At 33.7% G+C, this 14,804-nt stretch overlaps 2 protein-coding genes across 2 annotated transcripts in view; both read left to right on the top strand.

Annotated features, from left to right (window-relative positions):
- LOC101897391 (frizzled-2) overlaps positions 1 to 13,159 on the top strand; it is an 87,965-nt gene extending 74,806 nt beyond the window's left edge. The window contains exon 3 of the mRNA XM_059121100.1: positions 10,665 to 13,159. Within this exon, the coding sequence (XP_058977083.1) occupies positions 10,973 to 13,159 (2,187 nt within the window). The 5' untranslated portion in view covers positions 10,665 to 10,972. The remainder of the gene's footprint in view (positions 1 to 10,664) is intronic.
- A 27-nt stretch (positions 13,160 to 13,186) lies between these two features.
- On the top strand, positions 13,187 to 13,830 carry LOC109611644 (uncharacterized). The gene has a single exon (XM_020034686.2). It carries the CDS (start codon positions 13,187 to 13,189, stop codon positions 13,541 to 13,543), a length of 357 nt encoding a protein of 118 aa, XP_019890245.1. The 3' UTR covers positions 13,544 to 13,830.
- The last annotated feature ends 974 nt before the right edge of the window (positions 13,831 to 14,804 follow it).

The following is a 14,804-nucleotide window of genomic DNA, read 5'->3' as shown; positions in this document are numbered from 1 at the left end:
TAAATTGATTGCGATAAAGAAAAATAATTAAATGTAGGAAAAGAAGAAAAAAAAATGGATTCTATGCCCCTCATCGTCCTCCCTCCCTCCCTCTCTTGAGGTAAAACAAACAAGCTGCTAAAATAAACAAAATGAAATCTCGACTTTTGTTGGATGACAATTGTACACCAAGGCCTGATGATGATTCTTGCTTAGTGGAAAAAAGAGCCTACCGAAGATCTCTATTATGGTGGCTGGCTGACTGGCTTGTGGACGACACTTTGGCCATTACAATAGGAGCCAGACGTCTAAATAAATAAATATTGAAAGAGCTCACTTGTGGCTGACTACTGGTCAGAATATTTTTTTTTTCTCTCTGCTACTTAAAGTGGCCAACCAAGCAGCCAGTCTTCCATCCATCCATCCAACATCTAGGCAGCCGCAATTCAAATGATGAATGTCTTTTAGCATTCTCTAACAATTACTAATGTCTGCAATGTTGCTTTTTTTTCCAGCAAATGAGACTCCCGTGAGGAACAGACGAAGCCAGGTTCATACGAAGTAACAGAAAAAAAATAAAAAAAACAACAACAAGATCATTAAGCACGAACGTCCATAAAACCCACAAACAACGTCATCGTCAAATGTGATCATCATTCTGCTTAACATGCAACAGTTTCAATGGGAGAAACAAACAAACAACCAAGCCAGACAAGCTTCTTCTTGAAGAGGTCCTCCTGCCGCCTCGCCATGGCCAACAAAAAGTAACACCAAAGTAGCAACAATTGTTGTTGTTTTTCGCTGTTTGCTTTCAAACATTCTTGGCCATACAATGTTTGCCAAAGGCTTGAGATTTAAATCTCTTGATGATGGCTACCAGAGGAAAAAGCCCAACAACAGGAATATTTATTTTACAACAATGGTCAAATGATCTCGGGAATTGTTTCTGTTTTTCTTCTGGACAGCATTTTCTTCCAAGAAATTGTGGCAAAAATTTTTTTGAAATTTGAATTTCAAAATAGCTTTGGAATTGCATTTCCATGAAACACTCATAACAATTTCAATGAAAACGAATGGCATTGGAAATTAACGAAAATATGGCAACTCTAAGGACCATTTTCTCTGTGGCAAAATATTCTGAAATTTTAATTTCAAAATAGCCTTGGAAATGAAATTCCATGAAACATTTTCAATAAAATCGAATGGAATTTACAGGCAATAAAAATATGGCAACTCTAAGGCCCAATTTTCTTCTCCAAGTAATTGTGGCAAAATATTTCCAAACAAAAATTTGTATTTCAAAATAGGTTGGGTTTAAAACACTCATAACAATTTCAATAAAATCGAATTGCTTTTACCAACACGAAAATATGGCAACTCTAGGGCCAAATTTTATTCCAAGAAATTGTGGCAAAAAATTCTGAAATTTGAAATAGCCTACGATTTGAATTTCCCTGAAACCCCCAAAAAATTTCAATAAAATCGAATGACATTTACAACCAACAAAAAATATGGCAACTCTAAGGGTCTATTTTCTTCCAAGAAATTGTGGCAAGAAAATTCATAAATTTCAATTTGAATTTCCATGAAACACTCTTAACCAATTTCAATAAAATCGAAAGGGGAGTTATAAACAACAAAAATCTGGCAACTCTAAGGGCCAATTTTTTTCCAAGAAATTCCGAAATTTCCATTTCTCATAACAATTTCAATAAAATCGTTTGACATTTACAACCAGCAAAAATATGGCAACTCTAAGGGCCAAATTTTCTTCCAACAAATTATGGCAAAAAAACTAAATTTTGAATTCCAAATTAGGCTAGGATTTTAATTTCCATGAAACCCTCAAACAATTTCAATAAAAGCGAATGGCATTTACAACCAATAAAAATATGGCAACTCTAAGGGTAAATTTTCTTTAACAAATTGTGACAAAAAATTCTGAAATGTGAAATAGCCTAGGATACGAACTTCCATGAAACCCTCACAACAATTTCAATAAAATCGAATGGCATTTACAACCAACTAAAAAATATGGCAACTCTAGGGGCCAATTTTCTTTCAAAAAATTGTAGAAAATTTAATTTGAATTTCCTTGAAACCCTCATAGCAATTTCAATAAAATCGTTTGACATTTACAATCAACAAAAATATGGCAACTCTAAGGGCCAAATTTTCTTCCAAAAAATTGTGGGAAGAAATCAGAAATTTTGAATTTTCAAAAATAGTCTAGAAATTGCATTTCCATGAAACTTTTAAACAATTTCAATAAAATGGCGAATGGCATTTACAACCAACAAGAATATGGCAACTCTAAGGGCCGATTTTCTTCCAAGAAATTGTGGCAAAAATTCTGAAATTTTAATTTCAAAATATCTTAGAAATCGCATATCCATGAAACCCTTAAACAATTTCAATAAAATCGAAAGGGAAGATACAACCAACAAAAATATGGCAACTCTAGTTCCAAAAGCATATTCTCTATTTTTTGTATTGCGCAGCTTAGATCGAAAAGACTAAAGGGGAGAAAACATAAAAGAATGTTTTTGAATGGCTTAAGTCATCGAGTCCTTCCTTGGGCGCCACCCTTAAAAATATTTCTCTGTTGCATATTTTCAAAAATAGTTTTCTAATGAAATATGAAATGTTTCCGTTGGGCGCCACTTTCAAATAGTTTTCTTTAGGCTGGCATTTTTCAAAGGATTTGGGTTTTTTTAGTCCAAGGAGTCTGAAAAAATGACATCTTCTTGATCATAAAATGACATCGATTCGCTTGTCTTGGGACGCACCCTTCCTTGGGCGCCACCTGTAAAAATATTTCTCTGCGATTTCGTTTTTATTTTAGTTTGGCGTCCAAGAAGTCTGAAAAAAATTACAACTTTTTGGTTAGAAATGACATCGATTCACTCGCCTTTGAGCGCGCCCTTCCTTGGGCACCAACTCTAAAAATATTTCTCTGGATATTCATTTTTGTTTTAGTTTGGCGTCCAATAAGTCGGAAAAAATCTACAACTTCTTGGTCATGAAACGACATCGATTCGCTTGGTCTTGGGACGCAAACTTCCTTGGGCGCCACTTTTAAAAATATTTCTCTGGAATTTCGTTTTTATTTTAGTTTGGCGTCCAAGAAGTTTGAAAAAAATCTATAACTTTTTGGTCATGAAATGACATCGATTCACTCGTCTTGGGACGCACCCATCCTTGGGTGCCACTTTTAAAAATATTTCTCTGGAATTTAGTTTTTATTTTAGTTTGGCGTCCAAGAAGTCTTAAAAAATTTACAACTTCTTGGTCATGAAACGACATCGATTCGCTTGGTCTTGGGACGAGCCCTTCCTTGGGCGCCACCTTTAAAAATATTTCTCTGGAATTTCGTCTTTGTTTTAGTTTGTAGACCAAAAAGTCTTAAAAATTTACAACTTCTTTGACATGAAACGACATTCCTTGGTCTTTGGACTAACACTTTCTTGGGCGCCACTTTGAAAAATATTTCTCTTTTGCAGATCAAATTTTCAAGTACCATCTACTAACGAAACAATGCCTCAAATGATTCCTTTCTGAGCAGGTTTTCAGTATTATTTCCTCTCTCTCTCTCTCTCTCTCTCGCTTTCTCTCTCTACAACCATTTCCCATAGCTTCCTAAAAACTGTAAATTCTGATGTCACAATTTTTTTTCAAAACTGTCATTTATTTATATAAAATTTTCTATTTATTTATATCAATGTCAAATGTTGGTATATATATATATATATATATATATATATATATATATATATATATATATATATATATATATATATATATATATATATATATATATATATATATATATATATATATATATATATATATATATATATATATATATATATATATATATATATGTGTGTGTGTATATGTGTTATGGACCTGCTGATGGCTTTCAAAATAAAATCTAACGTCTATTTTGTGGTTTTAAATTTTCTGGGCTACTGTGTGTAATACTTTTATGAGAAGATGCGGTTTTGAATTTATTTCGTATTTTTTTTTTTTTTTTTTGTTGCAAATGTCTATAACAACAAAATCAAAGCACTGGTGGTAGTAGAAGACAACAACAACAACTGTTTTTTTTTTTTTTTTTTTTTTTGGATGCATTGTGAATTGACTTTGTCCTCCTCATATCATCTACATGGAACTGTCATATGCGGTTTCTGGTTCAGGTTTTTACTCAAATACCATGTTTTTCCATTCGAATGATAATCTGAATGTAACAGAAAAAAGAAACAACAATAACAACACAAAAATGGTTTTGTCAGAGAACGACTGAGAGAGAGGAGCAAGGTATCACTCATATGCTTGAGTGAAGAGGCCAGGTTGTTGTTGCTGGTGTGTGTGTGTGAGTGTTGTTTTGCAAATGACATTACATGTTCAGGTAATTTAATATCTGAAATTAATATAAACTAAATTATAAAAATTAAGATCACTGGATTTTTGCTGTTCACCACTGGAGGTATGTAGAGATGTGTAAAAATAATAAAAAGAAAAAAAAAACAGGTGTTGTGGTTAAGTAGAGATAGGGAGAGAGGGAAAGAGAGAGGAGGATTGTTGCAAATATTAAAAAAAATAATAAAAACAATAAAAAAAGGCAAATTTTAAGGGGCACCCAATTAGAAAACAATGGAGAGTAATATTTTATTTTAGAGAGAGAGAGAGTTAGGATCTGAAAATTATCAAATTTTGGCGCCCAACATAAAACACCCAACTACCAAATTTGACGCCATATTTCCCTTTGTTTAGGAAAATTTAACAAAAAAAAACCCAAATCCAATTCATTGAAAATGTAGACTTGTCGCCCAATGAAAAAAAATATGAAAATACATTTTAATGTTTGAGAGAAAATTAGTTTTTTAGTAAAATTTTCCCATTTTTGGCGCCCAATGTAAGAGCAAGGGGCAAAAATTTTTTTTACCCTCAGCCATATGGCTACGGAGGCTATAAATCATTTGATACCGCCAAAACGTGTCTCAATGAAATAACGATTTTAGAACCTAGGTCTCGTTGGACCAAATCCGTTGCAGGGCATTTGGAGTCGATCTAGCAATGTCCGTCCGTCCATCTATGTCTGGCTGGATGATACACACGATAACTCTAGAAGGAAGTATCCAATTTGTTCCAAACTTGGTACATCGTAATATTATTATCAAACTTAGATCGACTTCAGAGATGGGCAATATCGGTCCAATCCTTCTGGTACCTCCCACACAAAACATCAAAATTTTCAAAGAAAATTTTTTGCTGCACAGAATGTGAAGGGCTAGCCCGATTTTGCTCCACCTTTGCAAATCCTAATATTTGCATCAGTGCTAGGTCAGGTGCGAAAATGGACAATGTCGGTCCACTCCATCAGTTACCTTCCCCACAAAGGGTCAAAATTTTGAATATTTATAACTTTTATAAAATGCGATGCAAAATTCCAATTGTCTCCAAACTAAGCAGATCCCAATATTTTTATTAACCCAAGGTCTGGTGTGAAGATGGAATATATCGGTCCACTCCTTCTGGTACCTACCCCACAAAGGGTCAACATTTTGAATATCCATGGAGCTCATAAAACACGAAATTATCTTCCGACTCCATTCAGACTTGGTACATCTCAATATCTCCATTAACACAAAATCTGTTATAAAGATGGTAGAGATCGGACCATTCCTTCTGGTACCTCCCCCACAAAGGGTCAAAATTTAGAATAATTATAACTCTTATAAAATGTGATGTAACTGGTCGATTGTCTTCAAATTACACAAATCGCAATATTTTTATTAACTTAAGATCTGCTGTGAAGATGGTATATATCGGTCCACTCCTTCTGGTACCTACACCACAAAGGGTCAACATTTTGAATATCCATGAAGTTTATAAAACACGAAATTTGCATCCGATTCCATTCAAAGTTGGTACATCTCAATATCTCCATCAACACAAGATCTGTTATAAAGATGATAGATATCGGACCATTTCTACGGGTACCTCCCCCACAAAGGGTTAAAGTTTTGAATAACCAAAACGATTATAAAATTCGAAATAAGCATCCGGTTGTCTTCAAATTTCACAGATCTCAATATTTTTATTAACCCAAGGTATGGTGTGAAGATGGAATATATCAGTCCATTCCTTCTGGTAACTACCCCACAAAGGGTCAAAAATTAGAATATCCATGAAGTTCATAAAACGCGAAATTAACATCAGATTCCATTCAAACTTGGCATATCTCAATATTTCTATCAACATAAGATCTGTTGTAAAGATGATAAAGATCGGAACACTCCTTCTGGTGCCTCCTCTGCAAAGGTTCAAGATTTTAAATATCCCTGGAGCTTATAAAACACGAAAATAACATCCGATTCCATTCAGACTTGGTACATCTCAATATTTCTATCAAAACAACATCTGTTACAAAAATGGTAGAGATCGGACCATTCCTTCTGGTACCTCTTCCACAAAGAGCCAACGTTTTGAATAACAAAAAACGATCATAAAATCCGAAATAAGCATCCGATTCTCTTCATATTTTACACATTCCATTATTTCTACTAACACAAGAACTGCCGTGAAGATGGGATGTATCGGTCGACTCCTTCTGGTATCTCCCCCACAAAGGATCAAAATTTTAAGTATTCATGAAGCTCATAAAACACGAAACTAAAATCGGATTTCATTCATACTTGGCATATCTCAATATTTCTAACAACATAAGATCTGTTGTAAAGATGGTAGAGATCGGACCATTTCTTCTGGTACCTCTCCCACATAGCATTCAAGATTTTGAAAAATAAAACGCTAAAAGATACGAAACTCATTCACAAAGGGTCACAATTTTTCCATGAAAGTATGGATATATATATATATTTTTTTTTTTTTTTTTTTTTTTTTTTTTGATAGAAATTTAGTTTTTCCTCACAAATTTTCCTTCTTGGCGCCCAATGTAAAAGCAGATTTCCATTCAGAAAATATTTTATTTCAAATATTAATAAATCCTTCAGTCGTTTTTTCCCTTTCCAATAATTGGGCGCCACGATGCAAGACATCACTTTACTTAAATACTTAACTTTAAACTTAATTCCTTTTTCCATTTCAATTATCTTTGGCACTTTCGATCAACATTACCTTAAATCCCGGCAAGCCGGCTCTTGGCTCTTAATTAAAATCACTTGATAAAATGTTTTAATAAAAATATGGCACTTAAAAATCTGTCACGTTCTCAAATCATCATATCAACAGAATAATAACAATAACAAAAACAACAACAAGTGTCAAGTGTCAAGTAATTAAGGAAGTAATCAAGGGGACAAACAAAAAAAAAACACAACACAGTATCCAGACGCCAAATAACCAAGTGTCTTGGTTTGGGGGGGGAGCCAACAACAAAAGAGCAATTCAATTGATTTTAATTAATTTTTAGGGTTATTTCATCTACACTTTACATCAATTCACAGAACAACACAAAACTGTCAGCACCAATGACAATTCTGCCAGTGTCAGCCAGAAATTCATCTTCCAGCCACCTTCAAAAAAATTCCAAAAAAAAAAACGAAACTATGGCTGGGATGCTGCTGCTCCATTTTATTTAACTTTAATTTCTCATAATGCATCATTATTTTGATGGTGGTGTCCTACTCACTCACACCACTTACTCTCGCCACTCACTTAGTCACGGCCATTTGCCATTAAGTGCAAAGACAATGTTCATGTCCAACCAGGCAGGCAGCCAGCCACAGCCATTGAGCCTCATCTCTAGTAGCAAAACAGCCGTTTATGTCTGTCAAATTTAATAAAAATCACTGATTTTGATTGATGTTATTTTATTGAGATGCTGTTGTGTTTGGCTCTCCTTCTAGCCTTTCCCCTTACTTCCTCTCTCTCTAACTACCTTTTTTGCACTCTCATTGCATTAAACGGCAACTGTATTTGTTTTGTGTTGTGTGTGAACCAAAGTCCAGTGTCGCCTAATGTTATTAGAGACGTTGGGACACAAATATAACGGTTGGCGTAAAGCGTTTGGTCGTTTGTTCATAGACAAAATAAATAAATATTTAGATTGGGGTAAATGTGAGTGTGTGTGTTTAAGTATGTGTGTGGGTATTACAGGATGACAGACAGTAACAACAACAACACCAACAATAATGGTCTTAGTGATGTTTTGTTGTTGTTGTATTAATTTTGTTTTTGGTTCTTGTTGTTTGGGAAAGGGGATGGAAATTTGTTAGTGAGTGACTCAAGACTTTCTTTCTCTCCCTCTCTCTCTCTTTCCCCGTAAATACTTTCACTTTGTGTCTCTCCCGAATTGTGTGCATCGAGGGTTTGGGTATCATTGCTGTGCCTCTGAGCAAACAGTTGGTTGTTAAATCTCAAATGGTTTGGAAGAACTCTTCTTTGCCGTGAAACAAAACGAAAACCCAGTAACAAATTGTTGTAACAAATGTTGTGTTTGTTGCCGCCAAAGAACGTAGTTTTACGTCCTGATTCCTGTGGAGTTTTGAAGGTTGGAATTGAACGAAAAAAAATGTAATTTTTGTGGAAAATAAATAATACAATTTAATACAAATTTAAAATATAAAAAATGTTGTGGAGAGAGAATTAGAAAATAATTCTGGAAGAGAAAAATAGATAAAATATAAATAAATGGCCAAAAAATTAACAAAGCAGTGTCTGTGGATAATAAACAAAAACTTAATGGAAATTTTAAATATTGGAAAAAATATTGTGGAGAGTGAATTGAAAAAATATATTTAAGAGAGAGAGAATAAGACAAAATAAAAGTAAATAGAATTCCATTTCTGATTTTCTGAAAAAAACCTATATGAAAAAAAACTAAATATGAAAACAAAAATATTTTATTTTAAGTGTTTCAAAATAATAAAAATATGACAACTGTTTATTGAAAAAAAAAATAATAATAATAATAAAATTGAGATCATATTGGGATGAAAAATAATTTAATGAAAGAATTATAAAAAATATGAATTTAAAAAAATATTTTAGCGAGAGAATATAACAAAATATAAATAAAAAAATATTAATATTATTGAAAAAAAATTGAGATGATATTGGAATGAAAAATAATTTAATGAAAGAGTTATAAAAAATGAATTTTGAAAAACAAATATTTTAGCGAGAGAATAGAAAAAATTACAAATAAAAAAATATTACAAACAAAAAAAAAATATATTTTTACTAAAAAAAGATTTTTTTGTGAGGGTTTTAAAATAATAAAATTATGGCAACTATTTATTGGAAAATTAATAATTTTAAATATAAAAAAATAAGAAAATTGAACAGGCATTTGGAAAAAATAATTTAATAATTAATTCTCAAAAAAAATATTTTAAAATATTAAAATTATGTTAACTATTTATTGGAAAATTAATAAATTTAAATATAAAAAATAAGAAAATTGAAGTGACATTTGGAAAAAAAAAATAATTTAAGGGAGCATTCCAAAAATTTTATTTTATTTAAAAAAAATAAAAATAGACTTAAATGCAAGTGAATTAAAATAGTAAAAAAATGACAAATAAAATATTTTTTTAAAGAAATATGAATTAAAAAAAATGGAAAAATATTTTGAAAAAAAAAAATATAAAATGAAGTGACATTTGGAGAAAAAAATAATTTGAAGAAAGAATTTAAAAATAAATAAAAATAGATTTTGAGTGCAAGTGAATTAAAATAATAAAAAAAATGAAAAACAAAATATTTAAAAAAAAATGAATTAAATTTTTAAAAAATATTTTGAAAAAAAGTGAATTTAAAAAATACTTCAAATCAGAGTTATCCTTATAAGGAGACTATTCCAAAAAGTGTATCGATATGACCCATTTTCTGTACCAATGATTCTGATTCTCTATAAAATGTTGGAGCGTTATTTTAAATATTGCGAAATATATCTTCATCCTTCAAAAAGCCGATACAAGTGTCTTTTTTTAGCTCTACTTTCACAATCTGCTGGATTTTCATTTAAACCTCCGCAAAAGGGAGTTGAAAAAATGAAAAAAAAACAACTGTTTTAAAAAAATCGAAATTCGAATTTCTTTCTTCTCTAAAAAACAACGAAAATTGAAAATGTCGAATGTCAAAAAAAAATATTTTTAAAAATTAAAAAAAAACTTACAAATACTTAAATTTTTTAATTATTATTTTTTTTTAATTTTTACCTTTTTCTGGTTTAAAATATTTTTAAAAATTAAAAAAAAACTTAAACTCAACCTTTAAAAAAGCCGATACAAGTGTCTTTTTTTAGCTCTAATTTCATAATCTGCTGGGTTTTCATTTAAACTTCCGCAAAAGGGAGTTGAAAAAATGAAAAAAAAAAAAACAACTGTTTTAAAAAAATCGAAATTCGAATTTCTTTCTTCTCTAAAAAACAACGAAAATTGAAAATATCGAATGTAAAAAAAATAAAATATTTTTAAAAATTAAAAAAAAAAAAAACTTACAAATATTTAAATTTTTTAATTATTATTTTTTTTAATTTTTACCTTTCTCTGGTTTAAAATATTTTTAAAAATTAAAAAAAAATATTTAGATTTTTAATTATTTTTTTTTAATTTTCACCTTTTCTTGTTTAAAATATTTTTAAAAATTAAAAATCGTCCAAATATTTCCAATTTTTATTAATTTTTCCATTTTTTCCCATTCTCTCTTTGCAGATGTTTTTTAAATTTCGAAATCTCCACATTTGACGCTGAGTTAAGGAAAACCAAAACACACATTCTTCAGCCTAGATACGCTCTCTCTCTCGCTCTCTAGAAGTCTATTTTGAAAACTCTCTCAAGGATTCTCTCTTCACAAAATAAAATCCTTATCAAGAAAAAAAGGAAACCCCAAGAGACAGGAAGCTAAACTCCAAAACAAAAAAAGCCACAACAAAAACAGCACAGGGTGGTAGGTGGCCCCCTAATTTGAAAAAAACACCAACAACAACAAATCAAAAAAAAAATTCTACAACAAAAATAAAATGTCATCAGCCACACCTGTTCTAACAGCTATGGCTGGCCTAAGAAATCTCTGCAGCAGAAGGCGGCAATGCCTTTCCGCTCTCCCCACAATCTATCTCCTCGTCCTGTTGGCGGTGACGGCGGCGACCAGCGTTTATGCCGATGGCCTGCAACACATGGCCGATAATGGCGGCGGCGTTGGCGGTGTTGGTGGAGTCGGTGGCGGCAACATGGGCGGCATGCACTCCATGGAAGTAAGTCCTGCCCCCGGTTTCGGCCTGCCCGCCATACCCAAGGATCCCAATTCACGTTGTGAAGAAATCACCATACCCATGTGCCGGGGTATTGGCTACAACATGACCTCTTTTCCCAACGAAATGAATCACGAGACCCAGGATGAGGCCGGTCTGGAGGTCCATCAATTTTGGCCTCTGGTGGAGATACGCTGCTCGGCCGATTTGAAATTTTTCCTCTGTTCCATGTACACGCCAATTTGTTTGGAGGACTATCACAAACCGTTGCCCGTATGTCGTTCGGTGTGTGAACGCGCCCGGGCAGGATGTGCCCCCATTATGCACCAGTACAGCTTTGAGTGGCCCGAACGCATGGCCTGCGAACGACTGCCGTTCTATGGTGACCCGGAAAATCTCTGCATGGAACAGCCATCCTACACCGACTCCAGTTCTTCGGGTGGCAGTGGTGGCTCAGGCAGCTCCTCGAGTGGTTCCGGCCGTGGTGACAGTGCCTCCGGCTCCAGCGGCGGCTCCTCTTCGGGCGGCGGCGGCAAACGCAAACAATCCGGCTCGTCTGGCTCCTCCGGCTCCCAAAAATGCAAAGGAAAAAATTCAAAAAACTGCCAAAGCTCCCTAGGAGAAAAAACAAACGCAAAGGAATGCACATGCTCATGTCGCCCACCACTCATCCTCCTGGGGAAGGAAGCCCAAATGATGCAACCACCCACCATGCACTACCCGTGGTACATGAACTCGACTGTGTCAAGAATCGCCAACGTTCAAAACTGCGCCATTCCGTGCAAGGGCCCGTTCTTCACAAACGACGAAAAGGAGTTCGCCGGCATATGGATAACCCTGTGGTCGGGCCTGTGCTTCTGCAGCACCCTAATGACCCTGACCACGTTCATCATCGACACCGAAAGATTTAAGTATCCCGAGCGGCCGATTGTGTTCCTCTCCGCCTGTTACTTCATGGTCTCGGTGGGTTATTTGTCCAAGAATTTCCTGCAGAATGAGGAGATTGCCTGCGACGGGCGACTGCTGAAGGAGAGTTCGACGGGACCGCATTCGTGTACACTGGTGTTTTTGATGACCTATTTCTTTGGCATGGCTTCGTCGATATGGTGGGTCATCTTGAGTTTTACCTGGTTCCTGGCGGCCGGTCTGAAATGGGGCAATGAGGCCATTACCAAACATTCGCAGTATTTCCATTTGGCTGCCTGGCTGATACCCACAGTGCAATCTGTGGCAGTCCTCCTGCTGTCGGCCGTGGATGGTGATCCCATACTGGGTATCTGCTATGTGGGCAACTTGAATCCCGATCATTTGAAGACCTTTGTGCTGGCTCCTCTGTTTGTCTATCTGGTCATTGGCACCACCTTCCTTATGGCCGGCTTTGTTTCGCTCTTCCGCATACGCTCCGTCATCAAGCAGCAAGGCGGCGTGGGAGCCGGCGTCAAGGCCGATAAACTGGAAAAGCTTATGATACGCATTGGCATCTTCTCGGTGCTGTACACCGTACCGGCCACAATTGTCATCGGCTGTTATCTCTACGAGGCGGCCTACTTCGAGGACTGGATCAAGTCACTGGCCTGTCCCTGTGCCCAGATCAAGGGCCCCGGCAAGAAACCCCTCTACTCGGTGCTGATGCTGAAATACTTCATGGCCTTGGCGGTGGGCATAACATCCGGCGTATGGATATGGTCTGGCAAGACATTGGAAAGTTGGCGTCGTTTCTGGAGACGTCTGTTTGGCCAGCCGGATCGCACCGGCGCCAATCAGGCGCTCATCAAACAACGGCCACCCATACCACATCCCTATGCCGGCTCTGGCATGGGTATGCCAGTAGGATCTGCTGCCGGATCACTGCTGGCAACCCCATACACGCAGGCGGGCGGAGCCTCGGTGGCCTCCACCAGCCACCACCATTTGCACCATCATGTCTTGAAACAGCCTGCCGCCAGCCATGTATGACATGGAGAGTCAGGCGGAGCTTCAACGATGGGCGGTGGTGGCGGCGGCGGCGGCAGTACAATTGGCGGCGGCAGCGTGCTGGGTGGGCATGGTACTCTGATGAGCACGGCAGGCAATAGTACGGTTGGCGGCAGTGGCATGCACGGTGTTGGGGCTCCTCCTGGCAGTTTAATGCATGGAAGTGGTGGTGGGGGAGGGGGAAATGGTGGCAATGGCGGCGGTGGTGGTATGAATACTCCAGGTAATGTCTATGGCAATGGGGGCAATGGCAATAACGGTCCTGGCATGGTGGATTCCAGGGCCGTCTCTGTGGTGGTCTCACTACCAGGCGGGCCTGGTAACCAACATCCGGGCCAGGCATTAAGCGATTATGGTCCTATATAGTTAATGGTACGGCCAGATACAAACCACTGGGTATCCACAAGTAGTTTTAGTCAATTGTAAATCTCAGAAGTGAAAAAAATGGAAAATTTTTGAAAAAAAAATGGACGGGTTAACAATTGATTGGAAAAACTTGTTGTTAGGTTTTTTTCGAAAAAAAAAAATATTATTTTTTGTTTTTTTCTTGTGTATAAAGAAAAGAATTCAGCCGCCATATTAAATTCTAGTAAAGTAGTTTATAAAGTTTTTTAAAAAAATATATAACATAAACACTGAATAATGAAAATAATACAAAAATATTTTTTTTAATAAAAAATTATTTTTGTTGTTGTTAAAAATATTTTTTAATAATAAATTATTTTTTTGTAATAAAAAAAATATTTTTTTTAATAAAATATAATTTTTTTAATATAAAATTATTTTTTAAAAATAATATATTTTAAATAAAAAATTATTTGTTTCATAAAAAAATTATATAAAAATGATTTTCTTTATTTAATATTTTAACAAATTATTTAAAAAAAATTATATAAAAATTATTTTTTATAAAATTGTTTAAAATATTTTGATAAAAACATATTTTATTTTTTTTGTGAAAAAATAAAAAAATAAAAAAATAAAAAACAATTTCAAATAAAAAATGACATGAGGCAATGAATAATATATGTATAAAACAGTTTTTTTCACAAAAAAAAAATTAAAAAAACGTTTTTATCAATTTTTTTAAAATTAATTTTTAAATTTTAATTCTTATATAATTTTTTTATTGAGAAAATAATTTGTTTTTTAAAAATTTATTATTTATACTTATTTAATAAAATATATTATTTAAATAAATAATATTTTTTTTAATAAAAAAATATTTTAAAAGATTATTTTGATAGAAACATTTTTTAAAAATATATTTTTTTTTTGTGGAAAAATACTTTATATTTACTTAATGAAAATAAACTAACAAATATTTTTTAATATATTTTTAAATAATATTAAATACTTTTATTACTAAAATAATGTATTATTTTATTATTTTGTTTAATTAAAAAAATGTATTTTTTTTTTTGAATTTAAAAAATATGTATTTTTTAATAATATTTTTTTCAAATACCAAAAATATGTTAGTATTTGACTCACAATTAAAAAAAATATTTTAAAAAATATATATTTTTTAAAATCTAAAAAAAATATTTTTAGTAACATAATATAATATTTTAGTAATAATAAAATTTTATTTTATTAAAAGTTTATTAAAAAATTAGTTAACTTT

Source organism: Musca domestica, unplaced genomic scaffold (assembly GCF_030504385.1).
Source record: "Musca domestica strain aabys unplaced genomic scaffold, Musca_domestica.polishedcontigs.V.1.1 189, whole genome shotgun sequence".
NCBI classification, from domain to species: domain Eukaryota; kingdom Metazoa; phylum Arthropoda; class Insecta; order Diptera; family Muscidae; genus Musca; species Musca domestica.
This window is presented reverse-complemented; position numbering and strand designations above follow the sequence as displayed.

Bases quoted from the DNA above. Each gene is read 5' to 3' on its own strand.
- LOC109611644 (XM_020034686.2), top strand. From the start codon at position 13,187: ATGGGCGGTGGTGGCGGCGGCGGCGGCAGTACAATTGGCGGCGGCAGC.